At 41.2% G+C, this 14,639-nt stretch overlaps 3 protein-coding genes across 14 annotated transcripts in view; all 3 read right to left on the reverse strand.

The window, feature by feature from the left end:
• LOC131302711 (disease resistance protein RPV1-like) overlaps positions 1 to 12,594 on the reverse strand; it is a 36,558-nt gene extending 23,964 nt beyond the window's left edge. For 3 of the 8 annotated variants that reach the window (XM_058329555.1, XM_058329506.1, XM_058329548.1), the window contains exons 1-2: positions 12,385 to 12,593; positions 10,825 to 10,900 (exon numbers count right to left, since the gene is read on the reverse strand). The gene's annotated coding sequence lies outside the window, so the exon portion shown is untranslated. Of the gene's footprint in view, positions 1 to 10,824; positions 10,901 to 12,384 lie in introns of all 8 variants that reach the window. The other 5 variants (XM_058329516.1, XM_058329500.1, XM_058329524.1 and 2 more) reach the window with 3 other exon arrangements.
• The window catches only part of LOC131302690 (disease resistance protein RPV1-like), a 57,299-nt gene that overhangs the window by 5,824 nt on the left and 36,836 nt on the right, over positions 1 to 14,639 (reverse strand). The window contains exon 2 of one of the 5 annotated variants that reach the window (XM_058329488.1): positions 9,588 to 10,139. The exons of the other annotated variants lie outside the window; for them this stretch is intronic. Coding sequence (XP_058185471.1) covers positions 9,588 to 10,099 — 512 coding nt within the window. The 5' untranslated portion in view covers positions 10,100 to 10,139. The remainder of the gene's footprint in view (positions 1 to 9,587; positions 10,140 to 14,639) is intronic. 5 annotated transcript variants of the gene reach the window in all.
• LOC131302668 (disease resistance protein RPV1-like) overlaps positions 1 to 14,639 on the reverse strand; it is a 101,835-nt gene that overhangs the window by 5,017 nt on the left and 82,179 nt on the right. The window lies entirely within an intron of this gene.

A 14,639-nucleotide genomic window follows, 5' to 3' on the forward strand; every position in this document is an offset into this window, starting at 1 on the left:
TTGATTTGAATTCCGGAAGCTAGAGCTTGCACAATCTTCTTGATTTCGGTTTGGATACTCGAGGTAGGAAATTCTACCTCTCTTTATATGTTATTTGGGTTCTCCTATGTCTTATTTGAGTATTTCCATGCTTTGTTTGAGCTTGTATTGGTTGTTGTTTGGTCTGGATCAAAATCTATTATCTGATGAAAAATCGCCAAAATTCCGAATTCCTACCGGTAGGATATTTTCCTCTACCGGTAGAACTTTGTGGCCTTACAAATGTGTACTCACTGTCTTGTGTTTGTACCGGTAGGACTTGTTCGCTACCGGAAGGACTACTAATTTTTCTCATCCACCGGTACCCTTTTTATTTCTACCGCTTGCGGACCAAAATTTGTTCCTTCTGTTTGGATTTCTACCGGTAGATTCCCAAATCCTACCGGTAGGCCACCAGTCAATTATCAAATTCTCTGATGCCGTTGAAAACTTTTTCCTTCCTATAGCCTTTGACCATTCTATGGGTATAAATATAATATATATACATGTAATAAGACAAGTAATTGACAGCCATGTTTGCCTTGAAAATTTACGGGAAATGCACCTCGGGTTACTCAAATTGGTGGAATCATGAAATGATACAAATGAGCTTCTTGCACGACATTTGTACGAACGATACACTTGAACTTGTGAACGACGCGTAAACATTCGGGGCTCATCGACGGGTGGGTGCCTGGCAAGGGATATCAGGGTCCCCTGGCAGGAGCTAATGCTCAAAATAATCACTCAAGGCCCAACCTTCAAGGTGGGTGCTTGGCAGGGGATATCGGGGTCCCAAAATTAGCCTGACAGGAGCTTCGGCTCAGACACATTGACGATTCGAGTTATTGAGACACAAATGGACCGAACAGGATATAAGAGTATGTCGAGATGACGGTTTGGATATATTGGAACACTTGATTATCATAGTTATGCTTCCTTCGTTGTCATTTGATTTCCCATCATTCGTTCATTCGTCTCGTTCATTTGCATATAGAGTTTGCGTAGACTTTTCTACTGGGCTGGTGTAGCTCAAGCCTTATATTATTTTCAGGTGCTAACCTGGAACCATAGCTTGCATTGCTTGGCGTGCTTGGAGTGTGGACATTATTTTTGAAAGCTAACCGAAGGAGTTACTTACTCATTTTTGTAAATTTATTTTGAAAGATGTATTTGTAACTTAAATCGTAATTCTTTTGACTTGGAATATTGTAACCCTTAATCTCTTTGAAATTCGATACTTATGATAATTTGGGGTCGTCGAGCTAACATTGTAATATTTGGAAATTTTTCAGATTTGGAAGTGTAACTAAGGGAATGAGAACACAGTAATCTTTTGGGTACCGTACGGATATTTGTGAGTATTTTTATAATGTAAATCATTTATAATTATGTTTAAAATCGAGGACGTGACAACTTGGTATCAAAGCATAGGTTTAGAACACCTAGAGACCGTGGGGAGACGTTTTGTCTCATGAGTTCAAAATGTCGCGCCTTCTAACATAACTTGTGCATGCTTGTGTGACTAACATTCACGTGATTACATGGCATTGCATTTTCATTATCGCAGAGTGGTGTAGAGCTATTAACCCGTGTTGCGAAGTAGAAGGCTTCAACCCTATAGTTCTAATGTTGTGATTAATTGTTTCCCTTTCTTATGTCATGTAGTAAGATGCCTCCGAAAATGCGTGTCAGGCGAGTTGGGGCTGGAACCCGGGGTGGTCGAGGTCGTGGTCGTGGCCGTGGGGTACCTCTTGAGGACGAGGTTAGTCAGCATAGGGAGAACCCAGGTGGGAACCCGGGGGCTGGGGCTTGTCAAGGTGCAGGAGTACCTCTTGTTCAGAATCAATTTGCTAGGGATCTTGTCGCAGCACTTACAGCTGCAAATCTTCTGAACCAAGCTCCTAGGGAGAATGTTGAGGATCGAGCCATGGTGGCAATGCGAGAGTTTAGCCGTAGGAATCCACCGGTGTTTGATGGAATCAGTAGCGACCCTTTGGTGGCTGACCATTGGCTAGCTCAAATTCGTAAGCTTTTTAGAGCTCTTAATATCACCGAAGACACCATCAGGGTAGGTATCATGGCTGTGCAACTAGTTGGGGAGGCCAGTGAATGGTGGGAATCTGTTCTAGAAAGTAGGAAGGATGCAAGGAGAGCTGCAAGAACCGCGGCTCAAGTAGATGAGCCAGACGTTGAGAATTTGACATGGGCTGAATTTGAGGCGTTATTTGAGGAGCAGTATTTTCCAGAAACTAGCCGTGAGCAATTGAGGGACCAATTCGAAAAGTTAGAGCAAGGAAGCATGACCGTGTCGGAGTACACACAAAAATTTCAATCCTTATCACGTTTTGCGCCAGAGTTGGTGGCGACGGAAGAGAGGAAATGTAGATGCTTTGAGAAAGGACTGCATAATACCATGAGGAGAATGGTAATGGTGCAACGCAAGACAAAATACGCCGAGGTAGTTGAGTGTGCGAGGAGCATTGAGATACCGAAAGAGGCGCAACGTAATAGGGGAGTTTGGGAACCACGACAACCAACCGTGAACACGAGTTCTTCATCAGGGAGCTTGGGAAGCCAAGGGAGGAAAAGGGCAAGGGAACCATCTCAGGCACCGCAGGGTAGTTCGTCGAACTTTAGGCCGCCTTCTTCTTCTTTAGGGGCTCGGGGTGTTCTGTCTAGACCTTCGCCTGTGTGCTACAAGTGTAATCAACCTGGACACGTTTGTGCTCAATGTCCACGCCTCGGGGAAACTTGTTATATCTGTGGTAAAGCGGATCATTTCGCAAGGAACTGTTCTCAGGGGTCGGGAGTGCGTAGTGAGTCGGGTTCCGTGCAGCAGCAAAGAATAGGGCATAATGCGGGCCGACAGTTCGGGGGCACTTTGAGGCAACAGCAGCCTCACTTCCGCCAGACTACATCAGCTCAGAGCTCCGAGATTGATAAGGGAACGAGTTCTTCCGTGCCTACTCAGGGTTCCGGTCAGAGGGGAGGTTTTGTGCAGGGCCAAGGTACCCAGGGACGAGTTTTCAACATCACTTCTGCTATCCCACCTACCACTTCTCAGGCTCCGGAAACTTCTGTTGTGAGGGGTACTTTTCTTTTGTTCAACTCATTTGCTAAAGTACTCTTTGATTCTGGAGCATCGCATTCTTTCATTGCTGCATCATTTGTGTGTACTTTGGAATTGGAATCGGAAACTATTAGTCCTCCTTTGTTTGTCGAGACACCTTTAGGGGGTAGAACGCCTCTTGATTGTATTTGTCGAGATTGTGAGTTGAATATTCGTGATCGTCGTTTCGCATTCGACTTCATTGTTCTGGGAATGTCGGGATTCGATCTTATTTTGGGAATGGATTGGTTATCCACATTTCATGCTACCATCGATTGTTTCAAGCGTCGAGTTCGTATTTGTCCTCCTGAAGGTCCTTGTTTTGAATTCTTTGGGGAGCGTCGGGAACCATTGGAACCTTATTTATGTGGGCCTCATGCGCTAGGGTCGGTTTATTCATTGTTGGCGAGTTTGACGTTAGATGAGGATGCCTTCATGCGTGGGGAGTTACCCTTAGTGGTTTGCGACTTCCCGGATGTATTCCCGGAAGAGTTACCTGGTTTACCTCCCGAGCGAGAGATTGAGTTCACCATTGATCTACTTCCCGGTACCGCTCCTATCTCCGTACCTCCATATCGTTTCGCACCCGCCGAATTAAGAGAGCTAAAGACTCAGTTATAAGAATTGGAGAACCTAGGATTCATTCGTCCAAATACGTCTCCGTGGGGAGCACCAGCTCTTTTCGCGAAAAAGAAGGATGGTTCACTTCGTTTGTGTATCGACTATCGTAAGCTAAACCGAGTCACCATTAAGAACAAGTATCCTATGCCTAGAATCAATGATTTGTTTGATCAACTACGGGGTGCCACTTGTTTTTCTAAAATCGACTTGAGGTCCGGTTATCATCAGTTGAGGGTTCGTAGAGAGGACATCCCTAAAACCACTTTCCGCACTCGTTATGGCCATTATGAGTTCGTTGTTGTGCCTTTCGGACTGACGAACGCTCCAGCTACATTCATGGACTTGATGAATCGTATTTTCCGTGCTTATCTTGATCGCTTCGTCGTCGTCTTTGTGGATGATATTTTGATCTATTCGCCTACGGAGGAGGAACACCAAGCCCATCTCACCATCGTTCTTGAACTCTTGAGAGAGCACCAGCTATACGCTAAACTTAGTAAGTGTGAGTTTTGGTTATCCGAAGTCAAATTCTTGGGTCACGTGGTTTCGAAAGGTGGAGTGTCTGTTGATCCAGGAAAGATAGAGTCCATTATGAATTGGCAGCGACCAAAGAACGTATTCGAGATTCGAAGCTTCTTGGGTTTGGCTGGGTACTACCGCCGTTTCGTTTTAGACTTCTCTCGTTTAGCGGCACCAATGACTAGATTGACACGTAAGGGAACCCGATTCGTTTGGAGTGACTCGTGTGAGACAGCCTTTGAGGAGTTAAAAAAGCGATTGACTACCGCTGGTTTTGATTGTGCCCGAACGTGGAGTTGGCTACTCTGTGTATTGTGATGCGTCTAAGGAAGGGTTGGAATGCGTGTTGATGCAGGCGAGGTGAGTGGTAGCGTATGTGTCACGACAATTGAAAACACATGAGCGGAATTACCCAACACATGATTTAGAACTTGCAGCCGTCGTATTTGCTTTGAAAAGTTGGCGCCATTACTTGTACGGTGAGAAGTTTGAAGTCTTTTCCGATCATAAAAGTTTGAAATACTAATTCTCTCAAAAGGAACTTAACCTTCGTCAACGCCGTTGGATGGAGCATTTGGAGGATTATGACTTCGAATTACAATAGCACCTGGGGAAAACGAACGTTGTGGCTAACGCATTGAGTAGAAAACCGACACATCTAGCGAGCCTAGCGATTCATGAGTGGAAAGCAATAAACGATTTAGGCTCCTATGCCATACACTTTGAGGAAGTTCGGGAAGGGGTCACGTTATGCAACTTAACGGTGCAATCAACTTTATCGACGAGAGTGATTGAGGCTCAGCAACATGATGAGGAAGCGGAGGAACTCCGTACTAGATTCCTTAGTGGAAACGCTCAAGAAGGGTGGATGATTCACGCCGACCGAGGCTTATGCTATCAAGGAAAGTTGTTCGTACCCGTTTCGTGTCGAGAGGAAATCTTGCGAGAGTTCCATCACTCTCCGTTAGCCGTTCACCCGGGAGGAACGAAAATGTATCATGACTTGCGTAGACAATTTTGGTGGTCCAGAATGAAGAGGGACGTTGTGATTTTCGTGTCCAAGTGTCTCACGTGCCAACAAGTGAAAGCCGAACATCAACGACCCGCGGGGGAGTTGCAACCATTACCAGTGGCCGAGTGGAAGTGGGAGCATGTGACCATGGATTTCGTTACGGGTTTACCGAGATCGCCGAGGGGGCATGACGCTATTTGGGTAGTTGTGGATCGATTGACTAAAACCGCTCATTTCTTACCCATTCAGGTCACCGATTCCGTGGATGCGCTTAGCCGTTTGTATATTCGAGAGATCATTCGACTTCATGGGATTCCCATGTCCATCGTGTCCGATCAAGATCCGAGGTTTACCGCTCGTTTTTGGCAGAGTTTGCAAGCTGCTTTGGGCACTAATCTTCTATTTAGTACCGCGAATCATCCTCAAACCGATGGGCAATCCGAGAGAACGATTCAAATTTTGGAAGACATGCTTCGGGCTTGTGTGATGGATTTCCGGGGTAGTTGGGAGGACCACTTACCATTAGTTGAGTCGCGTACAACAATAGCTATCAATCTGGTATCGAAATGGCACCGTATGAGGCTTTGTATGGAAGACCATGTCGATCGCCTGTGTGTTGGACCGAATTGGGAGAGGCTACGCTTGTAGGACCGGATATGGTTAAGGAAACCTCCAAGAGCTTGAAGGTAATTCGTCAGCGCCTTAAAGAAGCTCAAGAGAGAACGACCGAACAAGTAAAGGTGATTCGCCAAAGATTGTTAACCGCGCAAAGCCGACAAAAGAATTATGCCGATCGTCGTCGTCGCCCGTTGTCATTTGAAGAAGGGGATCATGTATTCCTCAAAGTATCGCCGCGTAGAGGTTTGTCTCGTTTTGGGAAAAAGGGAAAGCTATCGCCGTGTTATATCGGGCCGTTCGACATTATTGAGAAGATCGGGGAGGTTGCGTATTGTTTGGCTTTGCCACCGAGGTTATCAGGCGTCCATGACGTATTCCACGTGTCTATGTTAAGAAAGTACGAACCAGATCCATCGCATGTGTTGGAGTGGCCCGAACTCGAGTTAGAGGCTGATGCGTCTTATGGGGAAGAACCGGTCCGTATCCTAGATTCGCGCGATCAAGTGTTGAGGGGTAAGACAATACCATTGGTGCGAGTCTATTGGAGAAGTCAGGGTAGCGAGGAATCGACGTGGGAAAGGGAAGATGAGGTTAGAGAGAAGTATCCACATTTATTCCCGGAGTAACCCAATGTGAGTACTCGAGATTGAAGTATTTTAATGTTTAACATGTTGCATAATATTGGTGATTGAGACCTTGCATGTATAAGTGGTGCATGACTTAGTGAGCACGCTTATTTGAATTTCGAGGACGAAATTTCTTTAAGGAGGGTAGAATGTAGAGACCCATAAATTTTCTTATTTAACTTTAATGTTTATAATTGAGGAAAAAGGGTGAAAATGTCATAAATTTGGATATGGAGGTTAAATGTGAAAGAAGTTGAAAATATTGGGTGCTAGTGTAATTGTGCATGTGTGAGTCGTGTATATCTCCTGGGGGATTTTTTTTTTTACTTTTTCCCATTTCTTTTCATCTCTCTCCCACCTCTCTCTCGTCTCTTGATCTCTCTCACTCTCTCACCCAATCACTCAAAAACCCATACCAATCAACTCCCAAACCATTTTCTACTTGCATTTTGGGACTTGTATTTCGTTGGATAAGGCTTGGTTTGGAGTATTTTCGCTTGATTTGAATTCCGGAAGCTAGAGCTTGCACAATCTTCTTGATTTCGGTTTGGATACTCGAGGTAGGAAATTCTACCTCTCTTTATATGTTATTTGGGTTCTCCTATGTCTTATTTGAGTATTTCCATGCTTTGTTTGAGCTTGTATTGGTTGTTGTTTGGTTTGGATCAAAATCTGTTATCTGATGAAAAATCGCCAAAATTCCGAATTCCTACCGGTAGGATATTTTCCTCTACCAGTAGAACTTTGTGGCCTTAAAAATGTGTACTCACTGTCTTGTGTTTGTACCAGTAAAACTTGTTCCCTACCGGTAGGACTACTAATTTTTCTCACCTACCGGTATCCTTTTTATTTCTACCGGTAGAATTCTTGTGGACCAAAATTTGTTCCTTCTGTTTGGATTTCTACCGGTAGATTTCCAAATCCTACCGGTAGGCCACCAGTCAATTATCAAATTCTCTGATGCCGTTGAAAACTTTTTCCTTCCTATAGCCTTTGACCATTCTATGGGTATAAATATAATATATATACATATAATAAGACAAGTAATTGACAGCCATGTTTGCCTTGAAAATTTACGGGAAATGCACCTCGGGTTACTCAAATTGGTGGAATCATGAAATGATACAAATGAGCTTCTTGCACGACATTTGTACGAACGATACACTTGAACTTGTCAACGACGCGCAAACATTCGGGCCCCATCGATGGGTGGGTGCCTGGCAGGGGATATCAGGGTCCTATAATTAGCCTGGCAGGAGCTAATGCTCAAAATAATCACTCAAGGCCCAACCTTCAAGGTGGGTACTTGGCAGGGGATATTGGGGTCCCAAAATTAGCCCGGCAAGAGCTTCGGCTCAGACACATTGACGATTCGAGTTATTGAGACACAAATGGATCGAACAGGATATAAGAGTATGTCGAGATGACGGTTTGGAGATATTGGAACACTTGATTATCATAGTTATGCTTCCTTCGTTGTCATTTGATTTCCCATCATTCGTCTCGCTCATTTGCATATAGAGTTTGCGTAGACTTTTCTACTGGGCTAGTGTAGCTCAAGCCTTATATTACTTTCAGGTGCTAACCCGGAACCATAGCTTGCATTGCTTGGCATGCTTGGAGTGTGAACATTATTTTTGAAAGCTAACCGAAGGAGTTACTTACTCATCTTTGTAAATTTATTTTGAAATATGTATTTGTAACTTAAATTGTAATTCTTTTGACTTGAAATATTGTAACCCTTAATCTCCTTGAAATTCGATACTTATGATAATTTGGGGCCGTCGAGCTGACATTGTAATATTTGGAAATCTTTCGGATTTGGAAGTGTAACTAAGGGAATGAGAACACGGTAATCTTTTGGGTACCATACGGATATTTGTGAGTATTTTTATAATGTAAATCATTTATAATTATGTTTAAAATCGAGGACGTGACATTTCAGGTGTCTGAGAATAGAGGTGGTCCACTATACAACTGTCGTCGTCGTCGTCAGGGTGTCTTTTGTGATCTTTTGGGAGCGAGGCTCATTGTATTTTTGGTTTAGGTTATGATGTTTTTGTGAATCTTGTACTATGTTGTATAGTTCACCTATTATTTTAATAATAATGGTTTGGTTTGACTTATGTTCAAATGATTGTTTCAATTTAATTGTGAGGCAATTAGGTTCCGCCACGACGTATTCTAGGGATGGAACAATTGACCTACCCAGTTTGGGGCGTGACACTAATTTTGGCCAAAAAAAGTAGTCTCAATCTTAGTAGCACGAAGCGGGAGCGGGGGAGCGGCGACACCTAGAAGCTCCTAAGGTTGGGAGCGCCTAAGGAGCGTGTATAGATTTCATATAAATACGTATATAAAGTATCTTTAAATACTTAACCATTGAAGGAAAAGTGATTACTGATGAGAATTTTCACAATCTTAAAAGATACTTATAGGAAGTTAGATATTTTCAATTTGCAAAACATTTTGTGTGATAAGATTTTCATATTTTTACTTCCATAATGGCATAACTCCCTTAAGAGTAAGAGAATAGTTACCTTAATCGCCCATTAAGCTCCCTTCTCGAAGGGAAGCGAGATCCCGCCAAGCTCCCATCTTAGGAGCGCCAATTTGAGCTCCCGTCTTGGGGGCGCACCCATTTTAAAAGGATCTTGCTACTAAGGTCTCAATTAAGTATATCTGGCCTAGAAACTCAAACAAATAAACTAGTTGCAAGCTTGTAGGAAGCAAAGCAGTAATTGTGAAATCAGTCAAAATATCTTACTCCTATTTCAAAGTTCTTTCTCTAGGCATATCTAAAGTCATGCATAGTAAGGCCTTCTCTTGTTATGATCTGAGGCAAGTACAAATGTCAAATAATTGCGAAGTTCGAAGTGTGTTCAACGGCATTTGAAATTTGATTTATCTAAAATTGTGGTCAACTAAGTACTTTTTAAGATTAATCAACCTTTTAACAGTATGAAAATTTCACCTGCACCTCCAAATATGTGGACTAGTGTGCACTGATGCTGTTTTAAGGTCATTTTCTTGTAAACATCAAAAGGGTCGAGGAAAATACCCATCATTCAGCAAGTGTCGACCTGGCAAATTGGCAGCTTTAGTAAGAGCTCCCCTCCACTTTTCCACCTTGCCATCTGGTTCCTCTCTAAGACGCTTTTTGTGGTTGGCAAATGCAACTTGAAGAACCCCCGTCTGCTTCCGCACGTCGGATGGAACAACATCATAAAAGATGGGCACAACAATTTGTTTGAAAGTCTCCCTGCAATCCATGATCTTCACAAGTTCATCAAGGCACCACCTCGACCCAACATAGTCTTTTGAGAACACTATTAAAGAAATTCTGGAACCCTCAATTGCTTTAAGTAGTCCATCGCTAATAAATTCTCCTCTTTCGAGCTCTTTGTCATCCCTAAATGTGCAAAAACCATTGTCCTCTAAAGCAGCAAACAGATGGCTGGTAAACTTTTTACGAGTATCGGTGCCTCTGAAACTCACAAAGACATCGTATACCCATTGTGGTGAGATGGGTATGGAAGAGGAAGAACATCCTTCTGCCCGCGAGGCATCCATATTTATGCACACAACACAATGTTTTTTTTATAGATCCACACTGCACAAAGATGAATCAAGATTTTGTGAACTTCAGCTTGACAAAATTCTAACTGACATTTGATTGGCTAACAGAAAACACAAATTAATCTAATTGGTGAATCCATATTCACATGGATTGATGAGTTGGTCACTAACTATGAGCACCAAATATTAGAGTATGTAGCTGTGTGAGTCATAACTCTATATTTAGCTTCAGTGAAGGATCGAGCCACCGTGGGCTATTTTTTTTTTTTTTTTTTTGAACGGCGAAAAAGAATTTTATTAATCTTTGAAAGATTACGAAGATCAAAGGGAGCAAGGAAAAAAGCAACATGTGTCCATCCGAGACCCAAACCCTTAATTGGCAAGATGCCAATCAAGAACCCCAAGAGGCCAAAATGCCCAAATAAAACAATACAAAGCAGAGCCCAACATCTAAAAGGCCTAAAAGCCCAAATAAAGTGGGTTGTTTCTACTTTCTTAGCACACCAGGAGACAAGATTATGACCAAAATAAACACCAAAGCCAGTAGTGGAATTTGCGTACACCCCATTTGTAACTTCGTAAAAAGAATGCATAACTAACAAGTCAAGAATTTGCTACCATAAACAAGAAGATATGAATACCATGAACAAAATAATTTGCGTAGCATCCTCCAAAAGATATGAGTTGTGGGTACAGTATACTGATCTCAAGATACTAACCAAAAGATTAGGGAGTTCGTTCGCAATGTTTGTAGAACCAATTCAAGAGTTCCGCCTCCTATATATCTATCATCATCTTCAAAATAAAAACACAGTTTATAGAAGCCACATTAGAAATCAATAAATCGAGGGACTTTGACAAAGATGGACCAGAGAGAGAGAGTGCACATGAAAAAGGAAGTGAAGATTGTTCGATCTCCTACATAAACAATGGGGAAAAAGGAGACAATATAGTCGTTTGGATTGGAGTGAGGAACGGGTCTCTCTCTCCAGGTTGGGAAGTTTCCAGGCAACTTCGGTTACCCAAAAATAAAAATTGTTTCCAGGCAAGTAAAGTAAAATAAGTAATAAGTAACAGAAAGACTACGGCCACCGAAGGAAAAAGCAGTGGCCGGCCACCGCATGCCTTTTGGGGCATATTCCGGGTCTCGCACGGATGATTCGAGCACCTACACATATCGGATCGAGCTGATTTCTCGCGAGACCCACTCGGTTTTTTTTTATAAAATTATTGAACGGATCGGATCATCCGTGTGGGGGCCCGGAGTGGACCGTCACGGCGTGCAGTGGCCGACCACCGCTTTTTTCCTTCGGTGGCCGTAGTCTTGCTCTAATAAGTAACCAAGTAAAAAGAGGAAAGTGGGAAGAAAATGATGAAGGCCTTTATGCATGCCAGCCCGATACCATAGTTGACCAAATGTAGACTTGTTTTTTTTTAGAATCCACCTTGGGTATCTTACCAATAATAAAAGTCATTTATTATTGATTTGTCACAAAGTCATTGCGAGGTTACATCTTTTTTTGAATATTGACCTGGCCACTCTAAGTAGAAATTTCATATATGTACTTCAAAAGTACAATCTATGAACACTACCAAAACCCTCGTTATATCTGTATATGGAGTTTTGATGATGAGCTCTTTCTAGGAAATAAAAGTTACGGCTCCATTTGTTTCGAAGTAAAATGTTTTACAATGCAAAATATTTTTTCAGAAAATAAATTTTAAATTTTTATTTTTCGGTGTGTAATTGGCACTTGAAAATATTTTCAGAAATCAATAAAATTCTAGGAAATAAAAATTCTAACAATATATGATCGAAATGGTTTACTTTCCATTGATTATGTTCGATGATTGCAACAGAGAAAGAATCCCAATATATATACCAGATACAACCGACATTTGATGGGCTAACAAGAAACACAAATCACTCTAATTGGTCAATCCGATCCATATTCACATGGATTGATGAGTTGGCCACTATTTAACAAGGTTAGAAGCCAAACCAAGTATGCAACTGTTAGCCATGACTTTATATTCAGCTTCAGTGGATGATCGAGCCACTGTGGGTTATTTCTTAGCACAAAAAGAGACAAGATTATGACCAAAATAAACACCAAATCTAGTAGCGGAATTCACGTACACCCCCATTCGTAACTTAGCGAAAAGAATGCATCGCTAATATTATAAAAATGCATAACTAACAAGCCAAGAATTTGCTACCATAAACAAAGAAAATATGCATACCATGAACAAAAAAAATTGCGTATCCGGATATCAACCAAAAGATTCGGGAGTTCTCCCGCAAAAGATTTGGGAGTTCGTTCCCAATGTTTGTAGAACCAATTCAAGAGTTCCGACAGAGATGAGAGATGTAGAAGGAAGTGAAGATTGTTGGATCTCATGCATAAACAATGGGGAAAATGGTCGTTCGGAATTGGAGTGACAAACGGCTCTCTCTCTCCAGCTTGGGAACTTCCAGGCAAGTGATAAAGCCAGAAAGAAAACTAACGATAAAGTCTTTTTTTTTTTAGATGACAAATACAGAACTAATGATAAAGTCTGTGTGCATGCCATTTACACCGGATGCAGACCGTTTTTTTTAAGAATCCGCTTCGGGGTGTCGTACAAATACTAAAAGTCATTTAATTTGTTTAAAATATTTTTAAAGAGTTCTTCACAAAAAAATAAGTTCAGATTTCAACTATGACTTGATTAATTTCTTCAATTTTCAAGGATCACAAAGTGAACGAATTGATCAAATCCCTACCAACATTCGACTAAAAGAGTTTTTTTTTACAGAAATTCTTAAGAATTATTTTAATCAAATTGAACGGTTCTATCATTTGTGTTAGACCCGAAAACGGATCCAACACAAGTTGTTGTACATTTGTAAAACAAGCAATACCTATGAGACGGATCTTAAAATTGGGAAAAACAATTGACTTGGGCAGCCTTCGACTGGAGAAATTCTTTCGGGAAATGACAGGCGGTCCCAATATTTTGGATGCGGTTTCGTGCTTTTTTGTGAACTAGTAAATGTACACGTGCGATGCACGTGAGTAATTTGTTATGACAATATTTTTGAAATGTACTCAAACATGAAAATTATATCAAATATTGTTTGTGAATATTTTCTTCATAGTCAAGCAAGTCATGTTAGTATTTGATATTTCATCGAGCATATACTTAGCTGTATTGTTCGACTGTTTATATCATTGAACAAAAAATGGAAGGAAATTAGTTAAAGAAGTCCTTTAGCTCTTTGGCATAATTCAATCCTCTATATCCCATGAAATCTGTATTCTTTTTTGCTCAAACCCAAATCTGAAATGACTATTCAAATAGTTTATCTTGTAGCCCTCAAGGCCTCACACTACATTGATAGGTATATGAATTGAATATATATTATTTTTTAATCAAAACTAAAAATGAATATTAGTGCAACGATGTTTTTTCTGCAAGACCTTCGAGCACAGTCAAACCATCCTCATGGCCCAAAGAAGTGGGGTCTGATGGCATATGAATAATTTTATCCCTCCAAATAAAATTTCAGATAAAATTTCTACCGTGCAAAGCTTTGCTACCCACTCTAGATAAAAATTTTATCATACAAAGCTTTGGTAACTGTGAGCAATGATATTTTACTTGGAAATGTGCACAAGCATGTGACAACACCATTGTCATATAAACTCTTGCCTTGCGTCTATGGTAACCTATCAAAATTAAGAAAAGACATACATCATATGTATCCGAAAAAAAGAATCTTCGATCTAAACAGAAATAAAGTGAAGTACATGTCATTGTAAGCCGGATATGCAACATGTATCGAGTTAAGCCCTTTCCGAGAAAAGGTCTCCAAGATGCCTGCCAACAAGGTACATAACAAACTAAAAATTCATTAGGTTATTACCGGTACGATCTCTGGTTTCAGCAAGCATGACCAAATAGAGATCTTAATCTGCTCATGTAAATTACATATTCTTATGAATGTCTCTGAGTCTCTGGTAAAAAATAATTTCGCAACTTCAAATGAAAGATCACAAAACCAAAATACTAGCAAGTGCTCAAGTCACTTATTTTCTTGTACGCAATTGTAAAAAAAAAAAAGGACAACAAAATAAACAAGCTCTTGAGGGGCAGCACAAGTTAAGTCAGCTTCTTACTTAGTTGCAATTTCATTTGGTGGCTCTTGCAGGACTCTAATTTCTACAAGGCTTGTGCTTCGAGTTTAGGTAAGTTGTCAGCACATCCAGCAGCTTATCTGAGTATGTTGGTGATGGACCTTTTCAACTTCGGTTCACAGTCATATATCAAAGATCTATACTTCTGAGTTGCATGACCATCCTTCGTGATTGGCTTGAGACTGTATTGCTGAGTTTAACTCCTTTGAATCATTTGTTCTCTCGTAGCTTTGGGCCTTGAAGAATGCTTCTAAGTTCAGCCTCAAAGCTTGTTACTTCTCCAATTCCCTTTATAGGCTATAATCCACTTCCATGTATCCCTCATGCCAGCAGCACCGAGACCTCCTTGAGGA

This window comes from Rhododendron vialii, chromosome 1a (genome assembly GCF_030253575.1).
Source record: "Rhododendron vialii isolate Sample 1 chromosome 1a, ASM3025357v1".
Classification (NCBI taxonomy): domain Eukaryota; kingdom Viridiplantae; phylum Streptophyta; class Magnoliopsida; order Ericales; family Ericaceae; genus Rhododendron; species Rhododendron vialii.